The 27,783-nt window shown below is 42.5% G+C and overlaps 1 protein-coding gene across 3 annotated transcripts in view; it reads left to right on the top strand.

Annotated features, from left to right (window-relative positions):
• LOC127033211 (ABC-type organic anion transporter ABCA8-like) overlaps positions 1–27,783 on the top strand; it is a 77,265-nt gene that overhangs the window by 23,725 nt on the left and 25,757 nt on the right. For all 3 annotated transcript variants that reach the window (XR_007769019.1, XM_050920993.1, XM_050920994.1), the window contains exons 8-19: positions 3,517–3,702; positions 5,069–5,216; positions 6,992–7,163; positions 8,251–8,309; positions 9,105–9,215; positions 10,265–10,440; positions 11,561–11,680; positions 19,809–19,947; positions 21,784–21,874; positions 22,769–22,908; positions 24,159–24,278; positions 26,125–26,326. Coding sequence is in view for 2 of the 3 variants with exons in the window: in XM_050920993.1 (XP_050776950.1) it covers positions 3,517–3,702; positions 5,069–5,216; positions 6,992–7,163; positions 8,251–8,309; positions 9,105–9,215; positions 10,265–10,440; positions 11,561–11,680; positions 19,809–19,947; positions 21,784–21,874; positions 22,769–22,908; positions 24,159–24,278; positions 26,125–26,326 (1,664 nt within the window). In the remaining variant the exon portion in view is untranslated. The remainder of the gene's footprint in view (positions 1–3,516; positions 3,703–5,068; positions 5,217–6,991; positions 7,164–8,250; positions 8,310–9,104; positions 9,216–10,264; positions 10,441–11,560; positions 11,681–19,808; positions 19,948–21,783; positions 21,875–22,768; positions 22,909–24,158; positions 24,279–26,124; positions 26,327–27,783) is intronic.

The raw sequence follows: 27,783 nt of genomic DNA, 5'->3' as shown, positions 1-27,783 counted from the left end.
AGGCCAAAACAGAGTGACTTACCAGGTGGGTCGAGGAACCATAAACCCCCTACAGTCCAAGGTGGATGCTATCCAAAAGTGGCCTGTCCCACGGTCCAAGAAGCAGGTCCAATCCTTCTTAGGCTTGGCCGGATACTACAGGCGATTTGTACCACATTACAGCCAAATCGCTGCCCCATTGACCGACCTGACCAAAAAGACCCAGCCAAATGCCGTTAAGTGGACTGATGAGTGTCAAAAGGCCTTTACCCAACTTAAGGCAACGCTCATGTCTGACCCTGTGCTCAGGGCCCTGGACTTTGACAAGCCATTCCTAGTAACCACAGATGCATCTGAGCGTGGTATAGGAGCAGTGCTCATGCAGGAAGCAACCGATCACAACTTCCATCCTGTCGTGTTTCTCAGCAAGAAACTGTCTGAGATGGAAAGTCACTGGTCAGTCAGTGAAAAGGAATGCTATGCCATTGTGTACGCCCTGGAAAAGCTACGCCCATATGTTTGGGGACGGCGGTTCCAACTACAAACTGACCATGCTGCACTAAAGTGGCTTCATACTGCCAAGGGGAACAACAAGAAACTTCTTCGTTGGAGTTTAGCTCTCCAAGATTTTGATTTTGAAATTCAACACATCACAGGAGCTTCTAACAAAGTAGCTGATGCACTCTCCCGTGAGAGTTTCCCAGAATTCAGTAGTTAAAAAGTGTTCTTAAAATGTAGAAGTCTGTTAGTTATATACTTAGTAGTATATGTAAAGGTGCATGTGTTGTAGTAATCTGTTTATTTTCAAGTTCTAGAAGGAAATCGCCGCCAGTGAGCTTCCCCACTGTCTGCAATTTGGGGGGCGTGTCATAAACAGATAGCTAAGGGTTAATGTCTCTTTCACCTGAAGCACCTGACCAGAGGACCAATCAGGAAACCGGATTTTTTCAACTCTGGGTGGAGGGAATTGTGTGTCTGAGTCTTTTGTCTGTCTGCCTGCTTTCTCTGAGCTTTGGAGAAGTAGTTTCTACTTTCTAGTCTTCTGTTTCTAAGTGTAAGGACAAAGAGATCAGATAGTAAGTTCTATGGTTTCTTTTCTTTGGTATTTGCATGAATATAAGTGCTGGAGTGCTTTGATTTGTATTCTTTTTGAATAAGGCTGTTTATTCAATATTCTTTTAAGCAATCGACCCTGTATTGTATCATCTTAATACAGAGAGACCATTTGTATGTATTTTTCTTTCTTTTTATATAAAGCTTTCTTTTAAGACCTGTTGCAGTTTTTCTTTACTTCAGGGAAATTGAGTCTTTACTCACCAGGGATTTGGTGGGAGGAAGAAATCAGGGGAGATCTGTGTGTTGGATTTGCTAGCCTGATTTTGCATTCCCTCTGGGGGAATAGGAAAGTACTATTTGTTTCCAGGATTGGAAACAGAGAGGGGGAGTCCCTCTGTGTAGTTTCACAGAGCTTGTGTCTGTGTATCTCTTCAGGAGCACCTGGAGGGGGGAAGGGAAAAAGGATTATTTCCCTTTGTTGTGAGACTCAAGGGATTTGGGTCTTGGGGTCCCAGGGAAGGTTTTTCAGGGGGACCAGAGTGCCCCAAAACACTCTAATTTTTTGGGTGGTGGCAGCAGGTACCAGGTCCAAGCTGGTAACTAAGCTTGGAGGTTTTCATGCTAACCCCCATATTTTGGACGCTAAGGTCCAAATCTGGGACTAAGGTTATGACACAGCCTGCGGCACTTGTTGCCTAGGGATATTTGTGAAGGCCAAAATTATCACTGGGTTTGAAAAGAATTAGATAACATAGGAATAACCATAAAGGGTCAGACCAATAGTCCACCTAGCCCCGCACCCTGTTTTCTGACAGTGACCAATGCAAGGTGCTTCAGAGGGAGATAAGCTCATGGAGGAGAGGTCCATCAATGGCAATTAGCAAAGAAGGTCATGGAGGCAACCGCATGCTCTTCGTGTCCCTACCCTCTGACTGCCAGAAGCAGGGAGTGGATGACAGGATGAATAACTTAGTAATTGCCCTGTTCTGTCCATTCCCTCTGGGGCACCTGGCGTTTGCAACTGTAGGAATACAGGATACTGGGCTAGCTGAACCTTTGGGCTGACCCAGTATAGCCATTCTTATGTTCTTAATTAATTGACTAGAGATATGTTTACTTGTGCAAGTACAAATATTATTTATTGATGATACTTGGTCACATGCATGCATGAAAAGAGAGACCACCTGGAATTAACCATTTCTAGTGTTACCTAAAACTTGAAGGTTATCTTCTCCCGAGCTTTGACATTACTGATGGATGTAGAGCTAACCTGTTTTCTTTACCCTAGTTATTTTCATCGTTTTTGTGTGCCAAAAAGAGTATTAAAAACCCCACAAAATTATGTGAATCAGTGACAAACTAATAGTTAAGGAGAATTTAAGAAAACATAAACCAACCAACCCAACAAAAAATTAGGCCTTCACTGGGAGGGAGCGGCTACCTGAAATCTGGATGTGTATTAAATTAGTAGGTGAAGAAAAAGAAAGAAGAGAGAGTTTATAAGTGAAATTGACTGAAACAATTTTACTAAAAGGACACCCAGCTACTACATAAAATGAAACACACACACAATTAATATAGTACACATATATACCCTAGAGCAGGGAGTCTCAATCTTTTTCTTTCTGAGGCCCCCCCCCAACATGCTATAAAAACTCCACAGCCCAGTTGTGCCACAGCAACTGTTTTTCTGCATGTGAAAACCAGAGCTAGCATTAAGGGAGTAGCAAGCAGGGTGGTTGCCCAGGTCCCCACACCGCTAAGGGCCCCACAAAGCTAAGTTTCTCAGGCTTTGGCTTCAGACTCAGATGGCAGGGTCCCAGGCTTCAGCCTTGCATGGTGGTGCTTTGGTTTCCTGCCCCGGGCCCCAATGAGTCTAATGCTGGTCCTGCTTGGCAGCCCCCCTAAAACCTGCTCATGGCCCCCCAGGGGGCCCCAGACCCCCGGTTAAGAACTACTGCCCTAGAGACCCTGAATATGGGTTCGTTTAAGTCAGAGCCGGCTCCAGGGTTTTTGTCGCTCCAAGCAGCAAAAAAAAAAAAAAAAAAAGAAAAGCTACAATCGTGATCTGTGGCACTTCGGTGGCAGCTCTACCACCAGCACTTCATTCTTCAGCCGCAGGTCCTTCACTCCGAGAGGGAGCGAGGGACCTGCCGCCAAATTGCTGCTGAAGAGTCAGATGTGCCGCCCCTTCCCCTTGGGCGCCCAAAGCACCTGCTTGCTGCGCTGGTGCCTGCAGCCAGCCCTGGTTTCGGTCTAAAGTGTTCACAGCAAGTCAAGTCATGAACTTCTGCGGATAGGCCACATCTCACGGTGCTGCACGGGTCCAGCTCCCACTGACTGTAGCCTGTCCAGCTTGTCTCCTAAAGGCCAACTCTTAGCTCGGTGTCTCTCCCTAGCATGTCCGACACAATGAGTATGATGCATTTTAAACCTCCGATGGAAATGTGTTCCGCTAACTGGAAGCTTCCTTATCTGCAGATCCACTTCTATTTCATGCTCAGCTCCCTCTTAAAGAAGCCTAAAGTCACCAGCTCTGTTGGATTCCTCCTCACCTTTTTCTCTACATGTCTGAGCTTTATTACCTTGGTGACAAAACTTCCTGCACCCTTGGAATGGGCTTTGGGTCTCCTCTGTCCCTTTGCGTTTGTCACTGGAATCTCAAAGGTAGGGTGAATTATTTGGATCATACGTGCAGGAAAGCTGTAGCTGGTTGCTAACCGGCTGTATGTGCCTGACAGTTGCCAGGCTAGGATACTGCTTATTATGTACAATGGTAGTATTTAAAAATACTAAAAAATGGTCAAAAAAGCAAACAGGATGTTAGGAATCATTAAAAAGGGGATAGAGAATAAGACTGAGAATATATTATTGCCCTTATATAAATCCATGGTATGCCCACATCTCGAATACTGTGTACAGATGTGGTCTCCTCACCTCAAAAAAGATATTCTAGCACCCTGAAAAGGTTCAGAAAAGAGCAACTAAAATGATTAGGGGTTTGGAGAGGTTCCCATATGAGGAAAGATTAAAGAGGCTAGGCCTCTTCAGCTTGGAAAAGAGGAGACTACAGGGGGATATGATAGAGGTATATAAAATCATGAGTGATGTGGAGAAAAAGGATAAGGAAAAGTTATTTACTTATTCCCATAATACAAGAACTAGGGGTCACTAAATGAAATTAATAGGTAGCAGGTTTAAAGCAAATAAAAGGAAGTTCTTCTTCACACAGCGCACAGTCAACTTGTGGAACTCCTTCCCTGAGGAGATTGTGAAGGCTGGGACTATAACAATGTTTAAAAGGGAACTGGATAAATTCAGGGTGGCTAAGTCCATAAATGGCTATTAGCCAGGAAGGGTAATGAATGGTGTCCCTAGCCTCTGTTCATCAGAGGATGGAGATGGATGGCAAGAGAGAGATCACTTGATCATTGCCTGTTAGGTTCACTCCCTCTTGGGTACCTGGCATTGGCCAGTGTCGGTAGACAGATACTGGGCTAGATGGACCTTTGGTCTGGTCTGGTATGGCCGTTCTTATGTTCTTAAAGGTGCCAGTGTTCTAAGTGCTGTACAAACACTGCCCCAGAAAGTTTGCTGCTTGCTAGTTTTCAAGTGTCCAGGAAGTGCAGTTTTCATGCATGCTTACACGTTGGTGAAAAACTGTCTGTTTGCTACAGTTTCCCCGTATGAAGAAAGCAATCATGACATGTGAATGTAATTTGTCTGTACTGGATTATATTGCCTCCAATAGAAAATCTGACATATGACCCAAAATGATGATATGAAGTTGTACTTCGCTGGTGTGAATCTGTTTCTAGAGCACTTTTGAATGAAAACTTACACATTGCCTCTCGTTAGTAGAAATATGTTTCTAGTGAGGAAAAGAAACTAAACGGAGGGTGGGAGGAATATAGTGCTGGACTTCCCAAAGCAACTTTGGATAACTACGTTGCATAAATTTCATCAAAATTCTGACCTTATGTGCCTAGTTTTTCAGCTGAAGATTCTTAATCTTTGGTTTTTTTCCTTTCAGATTTTACATTTAGAAAAATATGGAATAGGTTTCTATTTTTCTAACATTATGGAGGAATCATATGCTGTATTTACAGCCTATGTCCTACTGATTTTTGACAGTGTTTTATATATGCTATTGGCTATCTATTTTGATAAAGTTTTGCCTGGTAAGTATATTTATAATTAAAATACCGTATATGTTCTTTTATACATTCACTTGCTCCATTAATTCCCTCTCTCTCTTCCCCTAAGCCCCCTGCCCCCACTTATTTCAAAGCAATACAAGTAATGATAGAATAACACTGAATGAAGGAAAATGTAGAATTAGTATTTACCATCCCACATCGGGGGGATCAGCTAATGTCTTTTTCATCTGTAACTGGCGTTAAACAGTATTTCCAGGCAACAGACTGTGGATTCCTAAATAAGACCACATCTCATAAGGAGCCCCTTTGATCCCCTCTTCCTTGTCCTCTTCAACCAAGAATCAGCTTTCATATCACACTTTAGGTAGCCTCAACCTTTAAAGTAAAATTAATAGAGACAAGCTATTAGCTTCTTGTTCAGATTTGGCTGATGTTCACAGCTGGAAATACTAACAGTCATATAAAATTTGGACCCTGGAATATGAAAATATCATCCAAAGCTGAATGTCCCACTGCTCCAGTACATGCTTTCTGGCATCATAAGCTGTATAGAACAAAGTTAAGGCAATCCATAGCCCCTGCAACATGACCCTGCTCCCCACTTCCAGTGTTAGCAACATTCCCCACCCCTTCCTGTCCCCCAGCAGCAGAACCTCCCTTTCCTCCAGGGGTAGTAGCAAGTAAGGTCATATACAAAACTTATCCCAGCAGCCAAGGTGTTTCTGCTTGCACGGGGCCCACTGCACTCTTTCCTCCTGCTATGTGCACAGTGGGTGAGAGCCCTCAAAGAAGTCCTGGAGCAAACCCCTATGGAATGGGTCAAACTCTTCACACCTATAGACTCAGGTGGACGTTTCTGCATTCGGTTTCCTTCAGGTCACATTCTCAGCATTTTCTTTCCAATGACAAGGACTCAAAACAGATGTTTTTAAATAGTGTCTGAGATTCAGAGGTCATTAAATGATTCCAGGAGCCAGAGCCCTAAGCACAGTCCTATAGTGCCTGTGCCTTAACCCAGCCCTGTGATGGGAGCAGACAAGGCCAGGGAAGCTAAAGAAATACCGATGACATACTCCTACCTCTTAAGCCATTGCTGTCAGCCTGATAAACTGGCCAAAATTATTCAACCATGTTTGGGAAATGTGATTTCCCCCTTCACCTTCCATTTTGCATGTGTATCTTCTCATGATAGCTCAAATGCTGAACCCAGCACCTGGTGCTAACAGCTAGGACGGCCACTTGAGAGATTAACCATGGGCCTGATCCTCAGGCTGAAGTTGCAGGACAGAGTCTACTTTAGCCTAATGATTAAAGTAACCTGAGTAGAGGCTTTACATGAACCGGCTGTGCTGAGGGATAGGTGGAAACATCTGCAGAGCAGTGGATTTCCTCCTGTCTCTTAAGTGCTGTTATGCCCAAAATGGATTCTGTAACACATGGGCGTGTGAACCCAACTACACGAAGCCCTCCTATTTTGCTAGAGAGATGTACCAGTTCTTCTAAGAGTTGGTCTTTTGTGGCTGTAGAGAGTTGGATTTGCCCAGTGCTGAAATCAATAGAGAGTCAGATGTTTAAAGGTAATTGGGGGCCTCAAGATGCTGAAAGGTGCCTAATGGGATTTTTAAAGGCGCTAAGGGTTTAGGTACATTTGAAAATCCTACAAGGTGCCCATCTGCATCATAGGCACATAAATACCTTAAAAATTTTTGACGCTAGAAGTGTTTAATGGCATGAATTAAGCTTTAGTCTACTATGCCTGGATAAACTAAAGATTCATCATCTTTGTTCCCAATTAGACAAATACGGTATGAAATATCCCCCTTTGTTCTGCCTGAAGCCATCATACTGGTGTAAAAGCAAGAGAGGTTATGCTGATAAGAGACCTGAAACTGAACAAAACCATGAACGTATCTTCAATGACAGCATGGAGCCAGTGCCTCCAGAGTTTGATGGGAAGGAAGCCATCAGGTAAAACTCTACTGAATATAAGAAGAAACCTATAATTTACATATGGTATCAGAGGATTAACAGAGCTCACCTGCAGCTGTTGCTGTCATTGGTCCAGCTATCAATTTAGCTTTACTTCAGCCTACTCCACTTTCCCCTAGGTGGGATTTTTGCGAGAATACGTTCTTTCACAAAGCGCTGTTACCATGCAGATGAGATTAGGAACCAAATCAGGCCAGTCATACGTGAACTGAGCCAAATTGTAAATTGGTTTTGTGATGTTAATTTTGTCCAAAAATAACTATGGCAGGGGGAAGCCAAACTCCTTGTACCTGCAACCTACTTCAGATCTGATCTCCAAGGCCTTCAAAAGTAAAAAGACAATCTGATGTAACGTTATATATTTATACATGAAGGGGCTGATCTTCCACTCTGTGTAGACATTGACACTTGTGAAAGGGGATTGTAAGGGTACGTCTACACTGCCCAGATCGGCGGGTAATGATCGATCTATTGGGGATCGATTTATCCCATGTAGTGTAGACACGATAAATCGATCCACAATATCTCCTGTCGGCTACTGAACTCCAGCAGTGCGAGAAACGGAAGCGAAGTTGACAAGGAAGCCACGGCGTGCCACAAGGACACGAAGTAAGTAATTTTAATTCGATCTAAGATACGTCAACTTCAGCTACACTATTCTCGTAGCTGAAGTTGCATATCTTAGATTGATTTCCCCTCCCCACCCAGTGTAGACCAGGCCTAAAAGGCTACCAGATGAGGTATACACTGCCTTGAACAGGTGTAAATTACTAGGGAGGTCAGGTGATCTAGTGGAGAGAGGACTGGACTGGAAGTCCAGAGACCTGAGTTCTGGGCTCTGCTGTTTGTTGACTGACCTTGGGGAAGTCACTCTGCTGCCTGTGCCTCAGTTTCCCCATCTGTAAAATGGGGATAATGTTACTGACCTCCTTTGTAAAGCACTTTGAGACTTACTGAAGCAAATCATTATATATGATCAAGGTGGTATTATCTATTATGGTGCAAGGCAGTATTTACTCAATAATTAGAATCCAGTACTAATGATAACTTACTTCCCTTCCTTTAGACTCAACAATATTAAAAAAACATATAAAACAAAGAGCAAGAAAATAGAAGCTTTGAGAGGTATGAAAAGTTTCTTAAACATTTTTGCTTGGATTTTAACTAAAAATGAACCCAAACAGTTCTGAAATCTTAGGGCTGCTCTTTTCTTATTGTGAGACGATACCATAATTCTGCTTATCTGTACTTATTAACGTGTAAATCTAGGGACATTGCAAATGTTTTCTTTGCAACATTTAATCCCTGTTAAATAAGAAGAAAAAATAGTAGCTGTAAAAAAAAGTTGAAATCAAAAGGTGGAAGAAGTGAAGAAGCAAAATTTGTATCCACCATGAGTGTTTGAAAGACTATCCCAAAACCTAATTCATGCAACTGATGATTATCCTGTGACTGTATTTCTATCTTTACTAAGAATAAAAGGGAGTGAGCATTGTAGGAACAGAATAAAGTAATTGACGATATTTCTAAAAGTTATTACATCTGTGTCTCTTTTAGGGTGACCAGATAGCAACTGTGAAAAAAAGGGACCTATTTAAGAAAAAGTCCCAAAAAACAGGACTGTCCCTATAAAAACAGGATGTCTGGTCACCTAGTCTCTTTCCCCCCGTTGCACCCTCTTTACTAGTATAATGAAAAACTTCTTGCAAGGTTGAACCTGGTTACTGAAGATGTAACTTACATTATGGGTTCTGAATTTCTGACTTTGCTTATCTCTTCCTAGACAGAAATCTTATTTCTTTAATTGTCATGTTTGGCACCTGGACACCAGACTTTGGTGATGGGCACATAGAAAGAGACAGGAAGGACTTAATTTACTTCACAAACTTTAATCCTAACATAATACTATTTTTATACTAGGTTTGTTCTTAAATATTTATGAAGGCCAGATCACTGCATTACTTGGTCATAGTGGAGCTGGAAAAACTACTCTACTAAACATCCTCAGTGGACTTTCCCAGCCATCAGATGGTACGATGATACACTTCTAAACTGAAAGGAAGAGTGCGCTTGATAACAAATTTCAGCGTAGTAGCCTTGTTAGTCTGTATCAGCAGAAACAACGAGGAGTCCTTGTAGCACTCTCCAGCTGCTCACCTCACTTGGCTCTGGACAGCCCCAGTTCCTGCTTCAGTGCGGCTGCGGCTCTGCTCCCGGCCCAGCTCTGTTCTCTGGGCTGGTCCTTTCTGGTGCTGCTTCCAGCACAGCTCCAGCCCCTGCTCTCCCCTTAGCTAGGCCCTGCACTGCCTCAGGCAGCGCCAGCACACACGGAGGACCTTGGAGACAAACAAATGTGTTTGGGCATAAGCTTTCCTGGGCTAGAACCCACTTCATCGAATGCATGGAATGGAAAATACAGGAGTAGGTATAAATATATGAAAGGATGGGGGTTGCTTTACCAAGTGTGAGGTCAGTCTAACGAGATAAAACAATTTAACAGCAGGATACCAAGGGAGGAAAAATCACTTTTTAAGTGGTAAGAGAGTGGCCCATTACAGACAGTTGAGTAACAGAAGGGAGAAATTAGTATTGGGGAAATTAAATTTAGGTTTTGTTATGACCCAACCACTCCCAGTCTTTATTCAGGCCTAATCTGATGGTATCCAGTTTGCAAATTAATTCCAGTTCTGCAGCTTCATGTTGGAGTCTGTTTTTGAAGTTTTTTTGTTGAAGAACGGCCACTTTTAGGTCTGTTATTGATGTCAGATTTGTGTGATTCCTGATGTCAGATTTGTGTCCATTTATTCTTTTGCATAGAGACTGTCCAGTTTGGCCAACGTACATGACAGAGGGGCATTGCTGGCACATGATGGCATATATCACCGATCCTTTCGTATATTAATGCCTGCTCCTGTATTTTCCACTCCATGCATCTGATGAAGTGGGTTCTAGCCCATGAAAGCTGATGCCCAAATATATTTGTTAATCTCTAAAGTGCCACAAGGACTCCTTAATTTCAAATGTGCTTGGGTGAAAGAACAAAGGACATATCATCAATCTTTCTTTGTTCATGTGTACAGGTTCTGCAACTATATACAAGTACAAACTATCAGAAATAGAGGATCTGGAAGAAATTAGAGCATTATATGGGGTTTGCCCACAATTCAACGTTCAGTTTGAAGTTTTAACAGTGAAAGAAAATCTGCGAGTTTTTGCTGAAATCAAAGGGATTCGCTCCGTTGAAGTAGAGTATGAGGTAAGTCAGGGGTTCTCAAACTTCATTGCACCGCGACCCCCTTCTGACAACAAAAATGTCTACACGACCCCAGGAGGAGGGGGCCGAACCCTCAGCCCACCCAAGCTCTTGCCGCCTCTGGCTATATGGGGAGGGGCAAAGCCGAAATCCAAGGGCTTCAGCTCCAGGCAGGGGGCCTGTAACCTGAACCCCACTGCCCAGGGCTGAAGCTGAAGCCTGAGCCCCGCAGCCCAGCGCCAAAGCCCTTGGACCCCATTAAAACAGGGTCGTGGCCCACTTTAAAGTCCCAGCCCACAGTTTGAGAGCTGCAGAGGTAAGTATATGTTCACTTGGAAAGGACTTCTACTTCACAGCCTCATATTGGAAATGGAAAAGGTTCAGAAAAGGGCAACAAAAATGATTAGGGGTATAGAACAGCTTCCATATGAGGAAAGATTAATAACACTGGGACTTCTCAGCTTGGAAAAGAGGCAACTAAGGGGGGATATGATAGAGGTCTATAAAATCATGAGTGGTATAGAGAAAGTAAATAAGGAAGTGTTATTTACTTCTCCTCATAATACAAGAACAAGGGGCCACGAAATGAAATTAACAGGTAGCAGGTTTAAAACAGACAAGAAAATATTCTTTCATGCAATGCACTCTCAACCTCTGGAACTCCTTGCCAGAGGGTGTTGTGAAGGCCAATACTATAATGGGGATCAAAAGGGAGCTAGATAGATTCATGGAAGATAGGTATGACATCTCAATCCACATAGTTTCTGCAGGATGAGTAGAACTGGAGGTTTCAGGAGTGATCTAGTTGAATGTGACACCCGGACCTCAGGAGCGCAAACCTGGCCAGGCTGCTGTCAGATTAACACAGGTCTCTCAGTATGTAACGTTGGCCTGTGGTCATGCTTAACCAAGATCTTACTACAATTCTTCTTGCTCTTCTTCTTGCTGCGTCATTGTTATCTAGCAAAAAAGCATCCAGGACCAGCTGACAGACACACATGTTGTTGTGTAACCACTGTAGTTATGTGAAACAGTTACTTGGCAAGTTTATATTTTGGGAATAATAGCACCCAAAAGCCTAAACATACCAGTCCTTGACATTTATTTTTCTATCGTTTTCCAGGTGCAAAAAGTTTTGAAACTGATGGATATTATCAACATTCAGGACACCCAAGCTAATAAACTGAGTGGTGGACATAAAAGAAAGTTGTCTCTTGGGATAGCCATGTTAGGAGATCCACAGGTAAAAAGGAGTGGTCGTATGCACAACTGGTGTTTGTATTGTATGTATTTAAACACGGTCTCTGATCCTGCAGAGACTTACGCACATACTTATGTCATAAACAGATAGCTAAGGGTTAATGTCTCTTTCACCTGAAGCACCTGACCAGAGGACCAATCAGGAAACCGGATTTTTTCAACTTTGGGTGGAGGGAATTGAGTGTCTAGGTCTTTGTGTCTGTCTGCCTGCTTTCTCTGAGCTTTGGAGAAGTAGTTTCTACTTTCTAGTCTTCTGTTTCTAAGTGTAAGGACAAAGAGATCAGATAGTAAGTTCTATGGTTTCTTTTCTTTGGTATTTGCATGAATATAAGTGCTGGAGTGCTTTGATTTGTATTCTATTTGAATAAGGCTGTTTATTCAATATTCTTTTAAGCAATTTACCCTGTATTGTATCATCTTAATACAGAGAGACTATTTGTATGTATTTTTCTTTCTTTTTATATAAAGCTTTCTTTTAAGACCTGTTGGAGTTTTCTTTACTTCAGGGAAATTGAGTCTGTACTCACCAGGGAATTGGTGGGAGGAAGAAATCAAGGGGAGATCTGTGTGTTGGATTGCTAGCCTGATTTTGCATTCCCTCTGGGGGAATAGGAAAGTACTTTTGGTTTCCAGGACTGGAAACAGAGAGGGGAAGTCACTCTGTGTAGTTTCACAGAGCTTGTGTCTGTGTATCTCTCCAGGAGCACTTGGAGGGGGGAAGGGAAAAAGGATTATTTCCCTTTGTTGTGAGACTCAAGGGATTTGGGTCTTGGGGTCCCCAGGGAAGGTTTTTCAGGGGGACCAGAGTGCCCCAAAACACTCTAATTTTTTGGGTGGTGGCAGCAGGTACCAGGTCCAAGCTGGTAACTAAGCTTGGAGGTTTTCATCCTAACCCCCATATTTTGGACGCTAAGGTCCAAATCTGGGACTAAGGTTATGATATGAGTGGCAGCCGGTGGGATATAGACAGAATCCAGAAGCCAGTAGGAATATTATATTTTTCTTTTCTCTGCTAAGGGCTTTTTAGCAGAGAGAGAAACAGTTGGTTTTAAAAGGGAACCAGAGAGAATTTTTTTTTTCTGCTCTCTCTGGCAGTTTGTGGCTTGCATGTTAAGCAAGAAGCCATTACCAAGCTGTTAAGGGTCTTTTGTCATGCAATAGCCCTCCCATTAGGAGGCAAGTACCAGCACTTATATGCATGCAAATAAAGTGGTTTTTCTGGTTTCCCTTCATTGAACATTAGCTAGAGAGAGAAAAGGAAAAAAACACTGTTGCTAGGCAGACTTCAGGAGGCAACAGAGAACCTGCAGTTCAGAAGATAAACACCGGAGGGCACCCCAACACAAGAAAACAGGACTCATGACTTCTAAGGCAAAAATTGAGGCCGAAGAGCAATTCAGAGAAGCTGAACACAGGCGACAACTGGAGATGAAAGAAAAGGAAGAAAGCATCAAACTGGCAGCCTTCCAAAGAGAACAGGCAGCCCAAGAGGCAGCACACAAAAGAAAACTAGAAGAAGAAGAGGTGGCCTACCGAAGGAAACAAGCAGAAGAAGAGGCGGCCCACCGCCGAGACATGGAAAAACACCAAAAACAAATGGAAAAAACACCAAAAAGAAATGGAAAAAACAACAAAAAGAGAATGAAGAGAAGGAAAAACAGAGAAAACATGAACTGGAGATGGCAAAAGCTGGGCTGCATGTGCCAGCCAACCCTAACAACCCGGCGCCAATTATTGCTCCACAGCACAGGAAATTTCCCACCTACAAGGCAGGTGATGACACCGAGGCCTTCTTGGAAAATTTTGAAAGAGCCTGTCTTGGGTACAACATCCCCGAAGACCAGTACGTGGTAGAATTGAGGTCACAGCTCAGTGAACCTTTAGCAGAGGTGGCAGCTGAAATGCCTAAGCTGCAAATGAATGACTATAAACTTTTTCAAACCAAGGCCAGATACAGAATGGGGATAACCCCAGATCATGCCCGTCGGTGCTTCAGAACCCAAAAGTGGAAACCCGAGGTGTCATTTCCCAAACACGCCTACTACATTGCAAAAAACTATGAGGCCTGGATAACAGGAAACAACATTCAAACCTTGGAAGAACTAAACCTCCTCATACAAATGGAGCAGTTCTTGGATGGTGTTCCTGAAGACATCACACGGTACATACAAAATGGAAATCCCAAAGATATCGCTGAGGCGGGGGAGATTGGAGCCAAATGGATGGAACTGGCAGAAAGCAAGAAAGCTACTGTCAAGGGGAACGATTACCCCAGGGGGCACACAGACCATAAACCCTACAACCGAGGACAGCCAAAGACCCCACATACCACCCAAGTAAAGCCACAGATACCCTACCCTTCAACCTCACCAGTCTCCAGTAACTCACCTCGGCCCAGTGACCCATCAGATGGAAGATGCTTTAAGTGTAATGAACTGGGACATATCAAGGCCAACTGTCCCAAGAACACCATGCGAGTGCAATTCATTACACCACCATCACACCAAAGATCCCCAGGCCCGGATGCCTCTCAAATACCCTTGGAGCGAAGGGAAAATTTGAGAGTGGGCGGAAAGAAGGTTACTGCGTGGAGAGACACGGGGGCACAAGTGTCAGCTATCCACCAATCCTTCGTTGACCCCAAATTCATCAACCCAAAGGCCAAAGTTACAATTTACCCCTTCATGTCACAAGCTGTAGACTTGCCTACAGCTCAACTGCCTGTCCAGTACAAAGGCTGGTCAGGAATGTGGACTTTTGCAGTCTATGACAATTATCCTATCCCCATGCTACTGGGGGAAGACTTGGCCAACCAGGTGAGGCGGGCCAAGAGAGTGGGAATGGTTACACGTAGCCAAACCAGGCAAGCTTCCAGACCCGTTCCTGTTCCTGAGCCGTCCACAGACGCCCCGTCTGTGTTACCAGAGACCCAGACAGAGGTAGTGGACCCGGATTCCATGCCTACCACTGAAACAGCCACAGCATCTCCAGTCCCAGGCCCGGAACTGGAACAGCAACCAGCACCAGCAAGTGCAACCACATCTTCAAACTCAACGCCAGAGGGCGCCAGCGAGCCACAACTGGCAGAAGCAAAAGACAGCCATACCCAAAAGGCTCAGCCAGAGCCTGAAATACCCTCAGGTGCACCAGCGAAGAGCGGTTCACCAGCAACGGAAAAACCCCATCACCTACATCGCTTCCAGAGGGACCAAGCCCAAGTCCACAGTCTGAGGAAGAACTGATGACCCCAGCCTCAAGGGAACAGTTCCAGACTGAGCAGGAAGCGGATAACAGCCTTCAAAAAGCTTGGGCGGCGGCACGGAGCACCCCACCGCCTCTCAGCTCTTCTAATCGATCCCGGTTTGTTATAAACCAAGGACTTTTATACAAGGAAATTCTTTCTGGTGGACACCGGGAAGAATGGCAGCCGCAAAAACAGTTGGTGGTTCCAACTAAGTACCGGGGGAAGCTCTTAAGCTTAGCCCATGATCATCCCAGTGGCCATGCTGGGGTAAACAGAACCAAGGACCGGTTGGGGAAGTCCTTCCACTGGGAGGGGATGGGCAAGGACGTTGCCAAGTATGTCCGGTCTTGTAAGGTATGCCAAAGAGTGGGAAAGCCTCAAGACCAGGTCAAGGCCCCTCTCCAGCCACTCCCCATAATTGAGGTCCCATTTCAGCGAGTAGCTGTGGATATTCTGGGCCCTTTCCCAAAAAAGACGCCCAGAGGAAAGCAGTACGTACTGACTTTAGTGGACTTTGCTACCCGATGGCCAGAAGCAGTAGCTCTAGGCAACACCAGGGCTAACATTGTCTGCCTGGCCTTAACAGACATCTTTGCCAGGGTAGGTTGGCCCTCCGACATCCTTACAGATTCAGGGTCTAATTTCCTGGCAGGGACCATGGAAAAACTGTGGGAAACTCATGGGGTGAATCACTTGGTTGCCACCCCGTACCACCATCAAACCAATGGCCTGGTGGAAAGGTTCAATGGAACTTTGGGGGCCATGATACGAAAATTCATCAACGAATTCTCCAATAATTGGGACCTAGTGTTGCAGCAGTTGCTGTTTGCCTACAGGGCTGTACCACATCCCAGTTTAGGGTTTTCACCATTTGAACTTGTGTATGGTCACGAGGTTAAGGGGCCATTACAGTTGGTGAAGCAGCAATGGGAGGGGTTTACGCCTTCTCCAGGAACTAACATTCTGGACTTTGTAAGCAACCTACAAAGCACCCTCCGACACTCTTTAGCCCTTGCTAGAGAGAACCTAAAGGATGCTCAAGAAGAGCAAAAGGCCTGGTATGACAGACATGCCAGAGAACGTTCCTTCAAGGTAGGAGACCAGGTTATGGTCTTGAAGGCGCAACAGGCCCATAAGATGGAAGCATCATGGGAAGGGCCCTTCACGGTCCAAGAGCGCCTGGGAGCTGTAAACTACCTCATAGCATTTCCCAATTCCTCACTAAAGCCTAAAGTGTACCATGTTAATTCTCTCAAGCCTTTCTATTCCAGAGATTTACAGGTTTGTCAGTTTACAGTCCAGGGAGATGATGCTGAGTGGCCTGACGGTGTCTACTACAACGGGAAAAAAAGACGGTGGCGTGGAAGAGGTCAACCTCTCAACCACCCTGGAACGTCTGCAGCGGCAACAAATCAAGGAGCTGTGCACTAGCTTCGCCCCATTGTTCTCAGCCACCCCAGGACGGACTGAACGAGCATACCACTCCATTGATACAGGTAATGCTCACCCAATCAGAACCCCACCCTACCGGGTGTCTCCTCATGCCCAAGCTGCTATAGAACGGGAGATCCAGAACATGCTACAGATGGGTATAATCCGCTCATCTACCAGTGCATGGGCATCTCCAGTGGTTCTGGTACCCAAACCAGATGGGGAAATACGCTTTTGCGTGGACTACCGTAAGCTAAATGCTGTAACTCGTCCGGACAACTATCCAATGCCACGCACCGATGAGCTATTGGAGAAGTTGGGACGTGCCCAGTTCATCTCTACAATAGATTTAACCAAGGGGTACTGGCAAGTACCGCTAGATGAACCTGCCAAGGAGAGGTCAGCATTCGTCACCCATGCGGGGGTGTATGAATTCAATGTCCTTCCTTTCGGCCTTCGAAATGCACCCGCCACCTTCCAGAGGCTGGTAGATGGTCTACTAGCTGGACTGGGAGAATTTGCAGTTGCCTACCTCGATGATGTGGCCATTTTTTCGGACTCCTGGCCCGAACACCTACTACACCTGGAAAAGGTCTTTGAGCGCATCAGGCAGGCAGGACTAACTGTTAAGGCCAAAAAGTGTCAAATAGGCCAAAACAGAGTGACTTACCTGGGGCACCAGGTGGGTCGAGGAACCATAAACCCCCTACAGGCCAAGGTGGAGGCTATCCAAAAGTGGCCTGTCCCACGGTCCAAGAAGCAGGTCCAATCCTTCTTAGGCTTGGCCGGATACTACAGGCGATTTGTACCACACTACAGCCAAATCGCTGCCCCACTGACCGACCTGACCAAAAAGACCCAGCCAAATGCAGTTAAGTGGACTGATGAGTGTCAAAAGGCCTTTACTCAACTTAAGGCAACGCTCATGTCTGACCCTGTGCTCAGGGCCCCGGATTTTGACAAACCATTCCTAGTAACCACAGATGCATCTAAGCGTGGTATAGGAGCAGTGCTCATGCAGGAAGCAACAGATCACAACTTCCATCCTGTCGTGTTTCTCAGCAAAAAACTGTCTGAGAGGGAAAGTCACTGGTCAGTCAGTGAAAAGGAATGCTATGCCATTGTGTATGCCCTGAAAAAGCTACGCCCATATGTTTGGGGGCGGCAGTTCCAACTACAAACTGACCATGCTGCACTAAAGTGGCTTCATACTGCCAAGGGGAACAACAAGAAACTTCTTCGTTGGAGTTTAGCTCTCCAAGATTTTGATTTTAAAATTCAACACATCACAGGAGCTTCTAACAAAGTAGCTAATGCACTCTCCCGTGAGAGTTTCCCAAAATTCAGTAGTTAAAAAGTGTTCTTAAAATGTAGAAGTCTGTTAGTTATATACTTAGGAGTATATGTAAAGGTGTATGTGTTGTATTAATCTGTTTATTTTCAAGTTCTAGAAGGAAATCGCCGCCAGTGAGCTTCCCCACTGTCTGCAATTTGGGGGGCGTGTCATAAACAGATAGCTAAGGGTTAATGTCTCTTTCACCTGAAGCACCTGACCAGAGGACCAATCAGGAAACCGGATTTTTTCAACTTTGGGTGGAGGGAATTGAGTGTCTAGGTCTTTGTGTCTGTCTGCCTGCTTTCTCTGAGCTTTGGAGAAGTAGTTTCTACTTTCTAGTCTTCTGTTTCTAAGTGTAAGGACAAAGAGATCAGATAGTAAGTTCTATGGTTTCTTTTCTTTGGTATTTGCATGAATATAAGTGCTGGAGTGCTTTGATTTGTATTCTTTTTGAATAAGGCTGTTTATTCAATATTCTTTTAAGCAATTTACCCTGTATTGTATCATCTTAATACAAAGAGACTATTTGTATGTATTTTTCTTTCTTTTTATATAAAGCTTTCTTTTAAGACCTGTTGGAGTTTTCTTTACTTCAGGGAAATTGAGTCTGTACTCACCAGGGAATTGGTGGGAGGAAGAAATCAAGGGGAGATCTGTGTGTTGGATTGCTAGCCTGATTTTGCATTCCCTCTGGGGGAATAGGAAAGTACTTTTGGTTTCCAGGACTGGAAACAGAGAGGGGAAGTCACTCTGTGTAGTTTCACAGAGCTTGTGTCTGTGTATCTCTCCAGGAGCACTTGGAGGGGGGAAGGGAAAAAGGATTATTTCCCTTTGTTGTGAGACTCAAGGGATTTGGGTCTTGGGGTCCCCAGGGAAGGTTTTTCAGGGGGACCAGAGTGCCCCAAAACACTCTAATTTTTTGGGTGGTGGCAGCAGGTACCAGGTCCAAGCTGGTAACTAAGCTTGGAGGTTTTCATCCTAACCCCCATATTTTGGACGCTAAGGTCCAAATCTGGGACTAAGGTTATGATAACTTATCTCTACCCACTGTGAGCATCCTAGCTCCTGTTGCTTTCAATAGGACTCATAGGGCGTAAAGTTAGATACATAAGTAAGTCTTTGCAGGATTGAGACCATACAAAGTACATTTTCATGCCATTAATTTATAAACATCATCTCAAACAATATGATGTGTACAAGGAACAAGACTGGAAAATACTAAATGATTCCAGAATATTGACTGACTGAAATTTACTTAACAGACAGAAGAAAGATACATTGAGGCTACTTCAATACCATGTTTAGCACAAACAAAAAGGATAATAAATAAATAAACTAGGAAAACCGGTAAAAATACAGACATAGGGCTTGTCTCCAGAGACACATCCAAGAAAGTTAAATTGAATTAACTAAAGGTCTGGATTTAAAGTGGATCATTTAAACCATATTAAATCTCTGTGTGGACACTATCATTCAAAATTAAAGAGGCCTTAATTCAGTTTAGTTTAATTCACTTCCAAAGTTAATTAAAGCCACTTTAATTATGAAGAACAATGGCCACACAGGGAGTTAGTGTGGTTTAACCAATCCACTTCAAATTCATACCTTTAGTTAATTCAGATTAACTTTCTTGGATGCCGCCAAGGAGAAAAGCCTGTGAAGTTGCACTTTGATGTTAAAATCACCTGAAAAGAAAATTAAGGAGTTAAAACTACTCAAATCTGTGAATATACCAAAAATTATTCATTGTAACTGAATCTGAATGCAGTATTGCCAACCTCAAGTGTTTTGAAAATCTTGAGTCAGGTCCCAAAATCGTGCATTTCATATAAAAATCATGATATTAAAAAAAATCTAAGGGTTCTGTTTATTTGCTTTCTGGGTTTTGTGCCAATAAGTGCCCTCAGATCATGTTTTCTGTCATTTCCCTGCAACCAAGAGGGATGCAAACTTTATTAAAACATGATAGCTGAGACTCTCATGCAATCTCTTGATTCCAGCAGCTGGAGCTGTAAGAGAAACATCAATTTTCACGAGACTCGCACTAAAATCAAGAGAGTTGGCAACACAGTGAAGGTCTGATTTCACTCCTGTTTGCAGGTTTTGCTATTAGATGAGCCAACTGCTGGATTGGATCCCCGTTCCAGACACTATGTGTGGACCCTACTGAAAGAACGCAGAGATGGTCGAGTGACTCTATTCAGTACCCAATTCATGGATGAAGCTGATATCCTTGCTGGTGAGACCAGCTTATCTCATTAGATAGTAAGATTTTATGAGTAGATGGAATAAGATTTTATAAGCAGAGTTTTCTTTTAGAATGGACCTCGCTCAGGCTAAACTCTTAGGGTGAAATCTTGGTACCATTGAATCAATGGGAAAATTCCCATTGACTTTAATGGTACTGGGATTCCATCCTCTTTGCCTTTAATAGAAGTTTTGACTCAATAAGGACTGAAAGGTTGGGAAGAAAAACTCATTGAACTGCAATTAAGCAATTCAGGGCTTTGTGCTTCACTAATAAGTTGGGTTTCACTATATCCAAGTTCACCGTAAACTGGTTCTGCTTTAGAATCATAGGGTTACAAGGGGCCACTTATAGTGTGAATTCATGTCCATCTGCTATTGACTATTTATCCTGGAGAGGGGTGTGTGTGTTTTTTTTTTTTAATTAAAATATATCATTTTAATAGTCCTCTGGTCAGAAATGAGGAAGCTTTGCTGCAATACTGAAGCACCAGTCTTGTCCTGCGAATGAATGAGCAACTCTGTAGTCCAGTTTGCTGTCCTACCATTTTCACTAAATAATTTCCCCTTTCATTTCCTGATATTAGCATCCTTCCTTTGTCATACTCTTGATCTGGAGGCAGAGATTATTTTAATTCCTTCACATCTCTATTAACATTACAATAACATCTGAGATACCATTCTAATTCTGAATGTACATGTGGCTGTGAAATAGTCTTACTGTGTCATCCTCACCCACAGCAGCCTCCTTACCTAATCTCACCACAACCTCATCGTACCCTTTCACTGCTTATGCTCTTTGTAAGAGACAAGGTAGATGAGGTAATATCCTTTACTGGACCAACTTCTGCTGGTAGAAATGAAAAGCTTTTGAGCTTCATGGAGCTCTTCCTCAGGTCTGGAGAAGGTAACGAAGCTAAATACAAGATGGGGCAGATTGTAAAACAAGGGATTCACACATGTTGTAGGAGACTGCTTAAAATGAAGCAAGCAATTAGTACTTCTGTAGTCATAAGACAACGGAGGGTTAGTAGGCAGCAGGTGTGTTACAAATTGTTGTAATGGGGCCATAAAACTAGTGTCTCTGTTAAGTTCATGGTTTTCAGTGTCCAATGTAGCCATGAATTGAAGTTTCCAGGCTCATCTTTTGAAGATGCTATACAGGTTTCCTCTGAGAACAAGGCTTGGGAGGTCAGACATGGAGGACTTGCTTTGTGAAAAGTGTTTTGATGGGGTGTTTTTGTCTTTTATCACTGTTCTATGAGAATTCATTTGAGAGCAGAGTAATTGTCTGGGGTATTTAATGCACTGGATGAGTTACACCACATATTGTGATGGGCATGTGCAGAACCCTTGGATTTTGAAAGGTGTGTTGGGGGGCGGGTATCCATCATCATAGCTGTGGACATATGTCTCCAGGTTTTGCACTGCACTTGTTGCTCTGTCAGGGTCAGGTTGCTTTCTGTAGTCCTTCTATTGTCCTTTTCCTTTGTGTATTTCACCCTTGGCATTCTGTTTTTTATCATATTGCTCCTATTCTTGCAATGGTTTCCCATGTGTCCATCATGCACCCCATCTGTCTTAATTCCTCTTTAAAAACCCACTTCTGCTGGTAATCCTTCCTAAATTATTCTCTTCACCTCTAACCTCTGCATGTCCATTCTTTCTTGAATTATCACTCCATGTCTTGTAACTAGCATTCTATGATCTGCTTATTAGATGCTGTACTTTAGATTCTTAGATTCTTAATTTTATTAATGACTCAAGAAGAATTTATTCAGAAAGTGAGTACCATTATATAAATGATTTTGTTTTTCTCTTTCCTTAGACCGGAAAGCTTTTATTTCACATGGGAGAATAAAGTGTGTTGGATCTTCTCTGTTTTTGAAGAAAAAATGGGGGATTGGGTATCACTTAAGGTATTTTATTTTATTTTGTTTGAAAATATTCCTCACAGTGCTAAATTTGCATCACAGCAGCAGAAGAAACAGTATTTCATTCCTATCAAGCAACATCTCTGGGAATTTAAATATAAATGCTTCCTAATATAGCTTAACTGGAATGAGTATAAAAACTACAAAATGTATTGAGGAGACTGTGTCAAAACATTCCCCTAACCTGGCACATGCAATATCTATGGTTCCAGTTATGAAAAATAAATATATTGTTGCTGTTAATTTTATTTTTAAGGCACTATGATCTGAGATCACCTTTCAGCTGATGTTACATCTTGGGTATACAAACTCAGCTTACAGCCAGTTAATTTATTTTTCTCATTATTGTGCCGAATTCCTTAAATCTTAGTAACACAATGCTCCACGAAGCAGATGTGATTCACTTCCTCAGGTAATAGCGCTGTTGGCTCAGAGGGCACTCCATCCTAAAAGTCATCTTTCTTTTCAGCCTGATCCTAAAATTCTGGGCATCTCTTACAAGGTGCTGTGTACCCTCATCTCCTTTCAGTAGGCACTGAAGATCCTAAGCACCTTGCAGAATTGGGCACTTTGTAAGACTCTTTTTGCCAAAATCTTCCTGTGGATACCGTTAAATCGGTTGGTTATTCCTAACCATTTGTTTTATTACATTAGCCAACATATGAGGTTGGTATAACACAAGGAGTTGGTAACAAATCCTTCAATCCTTCCTTAGACAAAATTTCCACTGAAGCTTTGTCTAAATAAGATCTGATGCAGGGATTGGATATTATTCCAGAGTAAGGACTGATGGATTTGGCTTTCTTGGTATATGACATCATAACGATAAATACATTGCTCTTGTGAAAATGTAAGCCTTTGCCTTCTTAATATGAACAGGATGCATGTCAGTGAGGTTTGTGACTGTGAGAGCATCATATCACTGGTCAGACAGTACATCCCTGATGCCACTTTCTCAGGACAGAGTGAAAATGAACTGAGTTATACGCTGCCCTTAGAAAATGTGGATAAATTTCCAGGTAATTATGTGTTTACATAATCCAGAATCTACCATGCATAGAATTATTTCTCTTTTTTCCATTAATGTTGAAAGATATTGTATCTGGCTCCTGAATTCCATCAGGAAGGTAACCTACTGATGATGAACTTTTGCATAAGGAATTTTTTCCAAGATTTTAGTCTCTCTATGTATTTAAGATCAAAATATGTGTTTTTCTTCCATTCATGAGGATGTACATAAAAATCGAAGCTGACACAAATATTTGTTTGTTCTGTTAAATGCAGGGTAATGATGAAGGAGACTGAAAAGAATCAATATAGGTGCTGGTATTGGGGGTACTGCCACATACCCTGGCTTGAAGTGGATTACATTATATATATATAGGGTTTACAATTTGGTTCAACGGCTCTTAGCATCCCCATTATATAAATTGTTCCAGCATGCCTGGGAATAAGACTTTAGTTTCAGTTTAATTATTTAAATTTTGATATTTCTTTGAGTCTGCAAAGGGCCAGAATTTTGAGTCCATGCAACCTCATAAGAGTTCTACTACTTTTGTGTTTCCAGCTGGGCTGGAAATACTGTAAGCACAGGCTGTCTTACCGCAATTTGGCATTTACAGGTCCTCCCCTAGCCAGAGCCTGAAAATGGACAAAAGGTTGAAATTTGAAAAATAATGGTAGGAATGTAAATTAAACACAGAATGAGGAGAACCCAAGAAAATAATGAAATGAAACTGGTTGGTGGGAAAGGCAGTGGTCCCAGTGAATCAGCTGTCTAAACCTTGCTGGGTTGTTGGTTAAGGCATAATAGCAGCTAAGAGTTCTAAGGATGTTTGAGAAAGAGGATAGTGAGTTGCCTTTGCAGATCATTGCCAGGAAACTCCTGCCATGCAGAAGAGGTAGCATGGGAGAATGGGTAAAGGTGGTTTGAAAATTTTAAAAGCGGACAATCAAAATTGGCACCTGGTATTTTTTTGACTCTTGAGCATACGTATTCCAGTAAAACTTCAAGTCAAACTTTAAATACTCAGCAGCATATTGTCAAACATGAAGACTGATTAAAAATAGAGACCTGGAGATTTCGGTAAACCCATAGTTCTAATGGTTACCCTAGGATTAGAAGATAGGGTTAAATTCTGCTTTCAGATACAGAAGCAAGTCAGGAATTACTCTAGATTTACATTTCTATACCTGAGAGCACAATTTAGCCCAGATAAATTTTAATTTTCTTATGCCTTCAAGGTACGTGTGTTCTTCTGTCATGCAGATCTGTTCTGTGGCCTAGACAGCCACTCTGACCAGGGGATTATTAATTATGGCGTCAGCATGACAACTCTGGAAGATGTCTTCCTGAAGCTGGAGGGTGAAACTGCAACTGATCAAAAAGGTAAAATACTGAGTCAGCCAAGAAAAATTATTTTTAAATTCATCTTATGCTCTTTTTATGCTAAATATGAATCCTTATCTTAAGGGGGATCCTCAGAGATAGAAATGACTAGCTAAAATTGCTTTGAATAGTTCACTACATTTTTAAACATGGCTAAAAACAATTGGAAATCAAAACATGTAGGACACAGAAAGAGGACTTTTTTTTACTCCTGACTTGCTATCAAATATTAAATGGGTGATGAGGTAAGTGCCTATGTAATTGTTTCATAAGATACAACAACAAAGAGGCAGGCATTCGATTTTTAGAAAAGTCTGTAACATAGACTTCATTATGCAACTTATTTTGCAACGTCCACCTGAATTGTCCAGGGAAGAATGTGTGGCAGTGCCCAGTTTTTCGATTGGATTGGGTTTCTTAAAATCCATACCTTAAAAACAGAGACAAAGCAGGTTGCTCCCTCAGACAGAGATGCAGAACTCAACCCATCTTGTTCTAGTCAGACTCTTTGCAGACTCCCTGCTGAGAGGCCAGCTGCCAGACTTGCCTGCAGAGCCCCCTTAGCCTGCAAGCTGGACCAGGAAATCCATAAAACTTGAAGTGGTAGCCTGTGATTCTAACTGTAGTTTTTCTAATTGTTTTAAGTGATCTCTGCTAAGGATGCAAAAACAACGAGGAGTCCTTGTGGCACCTTAGAGACTAACAAGTGTATTTGGGCATAAACTTTCATGGGCGAAAGCCCACTTACGGCTACCACTCTGAAACCTGCTGAAGATGAAATCCCAAACTTTGGATTTTTGTTTCAGGTTATAGAACTAAGGACTGTATCAAACACTGATTTTTTCACATTTCAGAAAATGTATTTATTGTTTCTGTCTTTCACTCAAGAATAGTTTATTGTTCTTATACTTTAACTGCGTCTAATAAAATTGACGATGGGCCTAAAACTTTATGCATTTAGAGCCTGATCCTGCTCCCTGGGAAGTCGGGGTGCAGAATCAGGCATGTAGGACAGTATGCTAACCAGAGCTCAGTGAGTATTTTGTTCTTAGTGACTCTGATTCTCAAATCCAACCCGTCTATGTACACTTTGTGTCTGAGTATTATACATGTCTAGTCTTTTATTTGTTTATTTTTAATTAATACAGTGAATCCAGGTGGTATTCCACAGAGTGCCCCCAATTCCTAGGAATTCTATTTTATGAAAGCACAGGTTTCCATGACTGCTGAACATTTCCTTTTGGAGGGGTCTCCATGGTGACTTAGGGGTTTATTTATACCTGAAACATCAGATTTAAATATGAACAATTCTACTTAATACTTTAACCTTCAGGTGTCCTTTACTAAAGTGTATAACTATTGGGGGGAAAGCCTCACGAGTAGAAAACTTAGAGAGATCTCTGGATACAGAACAGTGGATGAGAGATGGATTTTCTGTAAATCCTTCAAGGTCCTAAAGTGTTTTCTATTACTTAATACTCCCCAAAGAGCCCATCTTAACTGAGATCTCTTCCCTTGTAGCAAACTAGAAGATAGTTACGTTCAACCTGCCATGTAGTACTGGTCAGTAGTAGATAATTGTGTGTATTCGTGTCCCTGCCAGTGTTTCTGTTCAGGAGCGCTGCCAGCTTTTTTGGCGCCCTAGGTAGTGGAAGGTTCCGACCCCGAAATACCAATGACGATCAGGACGGCTGAAGATCCGGTCGCCGCCCCCCAAATGTTAGCCCCCTAGACGACCACCTAGGTCGCCTGATGGGTTGTGCCGGCCCTGTTTCTGTTTTTATTACATATGAAAAACATTGTCAAGGAGTTATGTTGAACTACGTACTTTGAAAACTCTTTGTAGATTATGGTGTTTTCAGTGAGGAGCAGGCAGAAGAGGAAAGAGATGCCTTCTCTGCTGATGAAATGGAACAAGGTCTCCTGTCACTCTCAGACATAGGAAAGGCGACTGTAAGTGGCACAGCCCTTTGGAGACAGCAAGTCTGTGCCATGGCAAGAATTCGCTTCTTAAAGCTGAAGCATGAAGATAAGACTCTTAGATCCATGTACGTGCTAATGTTTCTGACTTGTTTAGGTGAAATCAGTCTGTGGGAGGAAGTTCATAGCACAGCTGTCTGTGGAGTGGGCTAGGATGGAACTTCAGGGATCCATTACCCCCTCACCTTGAATGTTCCTGGAACATTAGAAATAATTCAATCACTGCAGTGTTTGCTTGTAAATCACATATTTGCTCTAAATGATTCATGACATGGAAAGCTGATCAACCAGTGTTCTGGGAAAATGCCTACCTTGCCAATTCCAGCTACACAAAAGCTTCCCTGACTATGCATCCTCAACCCATTATTAATTTATTACCAGGAGTTTCTTGCACAGAATGATACATAATGGTACCTAATGATACTGAATGGTACATAATTAAATGAGCCATATGATTATTGGTGCTAGTTGTAAAGCCCATGTTCTTTCTTTAAAAAATCATTTTGAAATATAGTTTTTTTTCACGGCTGGGAAAACTTCAAAACTAAAAGAATAAAATTTTCATTTAATCTTGGTATTTAAAAAAATGTTTAAAAATATTTTTTTCCTTTTGTATTTTTTCCTTTCCCCATAATGTCAATGAATGCAAAGAATGAAATGTTTGTCTGTTCTTTCAACTTTTTATTGTTTCTTGTTTTTTTCCCCCTAATTTGTACATTTTCAAAACTTCTCCAACTTTGGGGGAAAAAAACTGTAACTTTTCCAAAGTTTTAAGGAAAAGTTGTGAAAAGTTAGAACTGAGAGAGAGAAAAAGGAGAAAGAAAAACCCTAGATATTCATTCTGTTGCATTCAATGGCAGAAATGAAAAAAAGATAAGGAAAAAAACAAAAAATCCTAAATTTAGAATCTTTTTTTACTTTCTAAAAGGAAACTAAATATAATCTTTTAATTTAATTTTGTGTAGAAGTGTCCTGTCAATGGGGAAAAAATTAAACATTTTTCTGTGAAGAAAAATTGTTTTCAATTAAACTCTTTTTCCAGCAGAAAGTCTTATTGTAAAAAGCTTTCAACCAGCTCCTTGGTTATTACGGTTAGAACTGGTTGGAAGTGTTCATTGGATCCCTTTTCCTCCCCCACCAACCCAGGAAGTTGCAAGAGCACCTTCCATCTGGTGTCTTCTGAGGAAGGGATGGGCCAGTGGATACATGTGTCTGTGCCTGGAGGCAGGGGTCACCGGAATCCCAGCTTTTTTCCCTACACCACCTGTAGAGTCTACCTGCTTCTGAGGTTCCCAGTGCTGCATATGCTGCTGCTGCTTTGGCAGTGGTGTCAGCCCAGCATTAGATAAGAATGTTCATGTTCAGTTGTTTTTTCCATGCTACCATAATTTTTCTAAGGAACACAAGCAATAGAAGGGAAATGGTGATTTACAAAAGTTTATATCTCAGCCAAACCTAAATGGAATTTCATGGGTCAAAGAAAAGGCACCTCTCTAACCCTAGAGCTTTCTTCCTGCGGAATTTT

Source organism: Gopherus flavomarginatus, chromosome 12 (assembly GCF_025201925.1).
Source record: "Gopherus flavomarginatus isolate rGopFla2 chromosome 12, rGopFla2.mat.asm, whole genome shotgun sequence".
NCBI classification, from domain to species: Eukaryota; Metazoa; Chordata; order Testudines; family Testudinidae; genus Gopherus; species Gopherus flavomarginatus.
The sequence above is the reverse complement of the archived record's forward strand: the minus strand, read 5'-3'. Positions and strand labels throughout refer to the sequence as shown.